Raw genomic sequence first — 7500 nt, forward strand, 5'->3', positions numbered from 1 at the left:
AAAAAGTTTATTTGTCTTCCCAAACTTAATTCTTTCAGAAAATACTGGAGCATTTCCACCCTGTGTTTCGACATTTCTTCTTCGAGAACTACCCATCACCACATGAGTGGTATAAGCGCCGCTTGGCATATACTCGTTCAGTTGCCACCAACTCCATGGTGGGCTATGTCCTGGGTCTGGGGGATAGGCATGTGGAGAACATCTTGCTGGACAAGTCCACTGCTGAGTTGATCCACATTGACCTGGGCATTGCATTTGAGCTAGGCAAGATCCTTCCTACACCTGAGACTGTTCCCTTCAGGCTCACACAGGTAAAGGCTTTTTTTTTTGTGTGTGTATATCAACTTGTTAGATCATTAATGTTTGTGTGTGTATGGTTTGTGAACAAGCTTCTTATTTTTCTGGAAAATCAAATATTTTACTGAGCTTTTTTTCTTGTCTCCACTATATCATTTTGTTTGGATTTTGTTTTGAAGGATTTATAAAAGATTTCTTCATCTCTTCATTGCCAGGATGTTCGGGATGGCCTTGGGGTAATGGGGGTAGAAGGACCCCTGCGTCGCTGCTGCGAAGCAACGCTCAGTGTTTTGAGGAACTCAGGCGAGGTGCTTGTAACAGTTGTAGAGGTCTTACGTCATGACCCCCTGCACCAGTGGACACTGTCTCCCCACCAAATTGCACGCTTGCAGGAGAACGACGAGGAGGACCAGGAATTCGGTGGGTTTGTGATAGTAACTTAGTACTGAGAGTGTTAGATGATTTTGGTGTGTGCTTGTCTTTGGGTAACAGTTATATCCATGTTCATGTATCTTGAGAGAGTCCATAAACAGTAGTATTTGCATTTTAACCCATTGTCCAAAGGTGCCTCATGAGCTATTAGACATCATGCCAAGCACTGTGTACAGTCAGTCACTTGTGTAAAAAATTAGAAGCACAGGAAACATATAATTTCCTTATTCTATGATTTTGGCTACAGCATATACAAATTTCTAGGCAACAAGGCTACAAGGTTACTTTATGACTTCTTTGGAGGGGTTGTAACTTTATCATTGCTGTAATGGCCAAACAAGCAAACAAGTGTTTAGCATACACAACATAGAGGAGGCACAAAATTCTTAGAGGAAGATTAGACTTGATGGGCATTTAGAAAGGAGCTCTTGTATTATTTCCACCAGTAAATAAATGTGTGTCAAATCTACCATCTGTGAGCCATGACTGGAAGAATGTTGGCTCCAGGGAGGACACTATATCCATGCTCAGGATCCTATTCTAAGAAAACATGTTGACTAGCTTGTGTCGTGGTAACTTTTATTGGGAGTAGTCGTATTATCCGGTTATTTTTTTCTGCCTTTTGATTATAGTGATTTAAGGTCCTTACAAACTAGATTTCTATTGGAAACCGTCTAAAAGCATGAATTAGTTTGTGAATGTCTAGATGAGGCACCACTGCATAGTTCTCCAAGAGATGAGGAAGCAAGGGAGAGAATTTCAGTTTGTTAAGGTTGCTCAGTGTTGACTATTTTTACTGGTCTTTTTCCCATCAGTGTTTTCGGCAGTGTTGAAGATCAAAATAGAACTGTGAAGAATACAAAAACTAGGGATTCCTAGTTCAGCCTGGTTACTAGTTTACTAATTTCCAAGAGGTGGAGGTGGGAAAAGTGGTCCATAGGATACATAATGAATTATCTCTACATCCAGCAATAATGCAGATTGTGGCTGAAACCTGTCTTTTATATGTATGATATATTGATATGAATTATTCATTATAGTTCCTATTCTTTATTACTATATTTGTAACACTGAAACTTATATAGGATATTTAACATGATGCTGTTGGAGATGGCATGCATGTACATGCCACCCCTAGTGTGAGTTTAGTGTAGTAATTATATTTTCACACAGATGCCTCCACAAGTACTTAGTCACCAATGAGCCAATTACTAACTTGGTGGCTAAACTCAGTTGAAGCCATCTATATGTAGAGACATTTTACAAAATTGAGACTACATTGAGCACCACGTTTTCCTGGCAGCACAGGATTAAAACTTCAAATGCAATTTTCTCAAAACAAAAAAAAAATGCACATCAAAGTCTTTATATTTAAAAAGTTACAAACCAGTTTCAAATTAGTTCTCAGTGTTCAATAGTATATTGAAAACATTCTGTAGTCAGAGTGTTGCTTTATATAAATATTCTGAATTTTAACCCACTCATGATAATTGACATCCCATCACATGGCTAGACCATCACTTACATTGGGATGACAGCTCATGTCATATGTGGTCAAGTTGCTTGAAGTTATGCACTCTAACAGTAGTTTGCTTAATTGGGCCTAACTGTGGGCAGCTCTCAAAAGCCTCTTTTCAGCCTCATTACCAAAGCAATTATTCATGCTACAGCCAAGAGTGTAGAGAGTGGGATAAATTTATATATCCTGCTCTGACTTTGCCTGTCTCCCTGCCTGTGATTTGGTATGGCACTCTGCTAATAACCTTAGCTGTTGACATGGCAGATAATTTTAAATAATCAATTATCTTTGTACCTTCATAAGTCAAAATAATATAATGTTGTCTTTGATAGTATGCAGGCAAATCAGAGTAATTCCAAAAAGTTCTGATAGAGAAAAAATAAAATAGAAATAGCAAAGAAACTAAGAACTTTTCAAAGAAAACACAAAGCCTGTATCTTGTACAAGCACAGTTTGAACAGTAAAGAACTAGCATTTTCACTGAACATCATCCTTCTGAACCCAGTCAGCACGGATGGCAAGAATACATGCCATGCCCACTGTAATATAAGTTTATTTATTGTATTTATGCATAGATGGCTCTATAAGTGTTAATCACCAAGGAGTCAGTTATTAGTCCTACCTATCTCACCTGTTTACCCTTTTCCTTGAGTTTTGGAAAGGGCCTTTTGTATTATTTCATTGTCTTAAATGTTACCAAGATTTTAATAATAATTTAGTAATCATAACAGCAATAACAATAATAACAGTATCAATATAAATTGCATTAAAAGATAAAACATTTTCCTGCCAATTCAAGGAATGGGGAAATCAGGATCGGTCATTAGAGCTACTGATAGACTCCTTGCTGGCTGAGCACATGTGGAGCCATCTGTATGTAGAAAAATTCACAAAAACTACAAGGGACATGATGTAAATCCATGGTGGCTGGGTTAACTCATTGGTGTCTGAAAATAATTGTAGCCCATTTGCCCAGTATTAGTTGGACTAACATGACTTACAGCCACAACTTACAGATCTTGTAGTCTGCCACCACCCCCTATGTACTAGGAATTGCTGAGATCCTAGAGGCAGCATAGAGGTTCAAACTCCAGAACACTAGATCATTATCTACTTTTACTCACAGTCCATGGTTTTTGACAAGGCTGCTTATTGGATTATTGGAAGTTTAGAAACAAGAAGAATATTAATAAGAGGATAGGAATAGCAAAAGTAAAAGAAACAGACAAATGTTAAAAGAGATTTGATATCTTGATGTCTTATGAGGAAACTTTTAAAGTTCACTCATTATGGTGATATGCAGATACAAACCCAAAGAAGATACACATCTTTATTTACTGCATATAAATATTTAACATTTTCCACTTTTTCACTGTCTCTCTCTCTCCCTCTCTAGGATGTACCAGTTCGGCTTCAATGGCAGATCGTGTGGTGCTCAGAGTGCAGCAGAAATTAGCTGGAGTAGAGGATGGCTTTGCACGCTCTGTCTCAGAACAAGTGACAGTTCTTATACAGCAAGCAACAGATCTTTCAAACTTGTCAAGGCTGTTCCAAGGATGGCAGCCTTATTTATGATTTACTTTACCATGGATTTTGCAGTAACATTGGTGTGTCTTATGAAGGTGCTGATTGTTCAAAATTTTACCAGATCTTAATTTTGTGGTGATTAAATTCACGAAAGTGAAGAGAACATCAGAATTACATTACATTGAATTTCACTGAATTGAATGAGCTAATCTCAGTTTTACTTTTTTTTTTTTCTACTTCTTAAATTCAAATTGTAATAGAGATCTGTGATATTTCCTAAGGTGACAAGATACAAATAGGGTTCCTAATTATTCTAGAAATAACCTCATGTAAGTTGATTATTAACTTAGCACCTTCATTTAAATGTGAAATGTTTTAAGGTTAGATAAAGATTTTATCCCTCACAAATGGTCCTGTTCCTCCCTCTCCAAGCATTCACCAGCCATCACCATCCACATGCATCCTCACTCATGCAGTGTCAATAAAAGATAAATACATGTATTTTTTGGTCTTTCTTTATCATTACTGACAATTTTCACAAAGTAGAATGTGTTCTCATAAACTTTGAATATATCAAATATATTGCTTGTCTGTTGCTGCTACACCACTGCCTCTTGCCCATACTAAATACAATATTCTCTTGCCAAATGTAGGGGTTTCCACTAGCCCATTTACTAATGACTTCTTAGCTCCTGCATGGACAACAGCTTGCCTTCCCTTGCCTGTACCTGCTCCCTAGAGAGGATACCCAGTACTGCTGCAAAACAGCAATGCGACTGTTGTAAGTGGCATTGCTCCTGCACCAACCCACGAGTCATGTCTTTTCAAGGTTACAGATTCATGACTGCCCAATAAATGTGTGGTTATATATATTTATATATTTATTTATATCACACACACACACAGACACTAAATATGTGTGTGTGTGTGTGTGTGTGTGTGTGTGTGTGTGTGTGTGTCTGTGTGTGTACATGGGTGTGTGTGTGTGTCTGTGTGTGTACATGGGTGTGTGTGTGTGTGTGTGTGTACATGTGTGTACATGTGTGTGTGTGTGTGTACATGTGTGTGTGTGTGTGTGTGTGTGTGTGTGTGTGTGTGTGTGTGTGTGTGTGTGTACATGTGTGTGTGTGTGTGTGTATAAGTATGTATAAATAGCTTCCACGTGGTGTACAAAAGCACGTATACGCGTGGCTTCACCGCAGGCGCCCCAACGTGCCCCACGCCCCCACACCAGTACTTAAGGGTCAGGATGACCCAGGTCAGTCTCAGTCCTTTCAGAGAGTCTTGCCTATCGCTGGGGGGTCAGGCTGGCCGGGTCCGCCTCCGGGCAGACCAAGCACTTAGCCTTACGAAGACTTGTATCCGTGTTAATATCTGTGTTGCTTACGCTTCTCAATAAAAGAAGTTAAGCCAACCGTCCGTTTAACTACCCCTGCTAAACCATATGTTTAAGGTTTTGATACCTTTTACAGTGTGTGTGTGTGTGTGTCTGTACATGTGTGTGTGTGTTTACATGTGTGTACATGCGTGTGTGTAAAGGGTATATATGAACGCCTTAAACATATGGTTTAGCAGGAGTAGTGAAACGGACGGTTGGCTTAACCTCTTTGTATTGAGAAGCGTAAGCAACACAGATAAGGTAAGGTAAGGTAAGTAAGTAAGTTGGTAAGTACTAAGCCTTACCAACACGGTAAGGCTTAGTGCTTGGTCGTCAGCCCGCAGGGGAGCGCGGCTGGAGCCAGCCTGACCTCCGGCGGTCGGCAGGACTCTCTCGGTAGGACTCTCCCTGACCTGGGTTATCCTGAGCCTTAAGTACTGGTGGGTGCGTGGGGCACGCCACCTGGGACCCCGTGGGGGCTTGGCCCATCGTAGGCACACCACTTGGAGCTTACCACGTGGGAGCTATTTATACATACTTATATTGGAGCTAGCCACGTGGGAGCTATTTATACATACTTATACTGCTCGGCCACCTACTCACGCCTTGTCCTCGAGGCGTCTGATATTTGCCTCAAGGGTGACCCAACCTGGCTGGTTCTTGACTTGTAAACACTTCGTTCTTGCGTGTGCTGTCCCTGATGCATCTTCGTGGCTGCTCATCCCTGTCGTCGTCTTCATCTTGGTCCCGGGTAAATCCGTTCGTCCTCGACATCCACACGTCCTCGAAGGTCTCGCACAGGTCCTCCTTGACTTCGGATTTGTCCTCGTAGTCCTCGACCAGGCCTAACTCGGCGGCTTACTCGCCCAATGCACGTTCCCGCAGATCTCATCCAGGTCCTTCTTGCTCGTACCGACGTCCTCGTTGTCCTCGTCAGGATCAGGGGCGTCCGGCCGGAAGCGTCCTCTTCGAGCTCCTGGAGGTTGAGTGGATCTGTGGCGTCCAGGCAAGTTCACAGCATTATGGGTCGACTGGTACCTGCTCTGGCGAGCTCCTGGTCCTTCATTGGATCGATGGGCGTAATTATCCTAGTCTTTCTAGGTTTCTGGCGATTTCCCAGTGACGATTTTTACAGCGCCCGAAGGTGACCTGTTTCTGCAGCAGGGACACCTTTGGTACTATGACAGATATCGTGAACAAGATTATACACATAAGGGCCAAGATAGTAAGAGAAAAGAAAGACAACAGAGGAGAGGGGATGTTAAGCGCCACTAGCCGATTATTTATATAATTTGCAGTTATTATGGTTGAATTTTCGTTATTTTCGTCTTCTCTTTTTTTCATTTTGTGTTTTATTGTCACAAAGTTAAGGGGAAAAAATAGGAGAGAGAGAGACGGTAACAGCGGTCCGCATAGACCTAGCTTGAACTGCTAACCGTCTCTGATAGACAGGAGGGTAAATAAGGGAAATGACAAAGGCATCCGCAAAGATTTACTTGAACCAATTGTCGTAACGCAGAGAAGAATGAGAGTGAAAGTGACCTCACACAGACCGGACATGGGTGCCAAACACGGAAATTAACGTTCATTTTACACAAATGCAATAAACTAGCCATAGAAATAATACAAAATTATTTCAAATACTACATTGAATTTAACATTTAATGATATGCGACAGAATGACGCACTAATGAATGGTGACGTGAAACAATTCGCGAACGAATCTTCTCGGGGAAAAAAATTCTGCCGAGGTAACATGTCAAGCTGCGCATACAGACTTCAATTGACGGGAGTCTCTGTACCCTAATTTGCCGTACTTTATGAAGCGAAATGAGCTGGGAAACGATTATTAACCCACTCTATCTGCGAGTCTGTGATGGGCGCTCATGCAATGCCCTACGGGTATTTATCATGAATCACAAATCGATGGGATTTACCGCAAACATGGCAGCGACGTTAAGGGGGTGAGCGGGATGTGATTAATAAGAGAATCTCAATTCTAGCTTTAACCCTAGTCCTACATTATTTAACGGACCTAACCGCAAGTCACACCGGCTCAAAAAGTTGCCGAACGAACTATTCGTCGGAGCGCGGATCTTTAGGCATATACGCAACCCCAAGTAATCAGGCAGTCTGACACTATGATAAGGGGAAGATCCCTGGCGCTATATAAAAATGTAAGTAATTCGCGTTACAAGCTCCGCTCTAGCGCCGATAGAACGTGTCACCAATGAACATGCAACGGATCCTACGCGTTATCCTATAATGTAACAATCTCGAAAATAATATGCAGGAAATGCCAGCGGTTCTCACATTCCTTTCACGTGTCAATCACTCAGAGTGAAAG

General features: G+C 41.4%; 1 protein-coding gene across 1 annotated transcript in view; it reads left to right on the forward strand.

The window, feature by feature from the left end:
* Positions 1 to 4276, forward strand: part of LOC125044179 (serine-protein kinase ATM-like) — a 65094-nt gene extending 60818 nt beyond the window's left edge. The window contains exons 55-57 of the mRNA XM_047640648.1: positions 39 to 311; positions 513 to 717; positions 3645 to 4276. Of these exons, the coding sequence (XP_047496604.1) occupies positions 39 to 311; positions 513 to 717; positions 3645 to 3823 (657 nt within the window). The 3' untranslated portion in view covers positions 3824 to 4276. The remainder of the gene's footprint in view (positions 1 to 38; positions 312 to 512; positions 718 to 3644) is intronic.
* The last annotated feature ends 3224 nt before the right edge of the window (positions 4277 to 7500 follow it).

Source organism: Penaeus chinensis, chromosome 35 (genome assembly GCF_019202785.1).
Source record: "Penaeus chinensis breed Huanghai No. 1 chromosome 35, ASM1920278v2, whole genome shotgun sequence".
Taxonomy (NCBI): domain Eukaryota; kingdom Metazoa; phylum Arthropoda; class Malacostraca; order Decapoda; family Penaeidae; genus Penaeus; species Penaeus chinensis.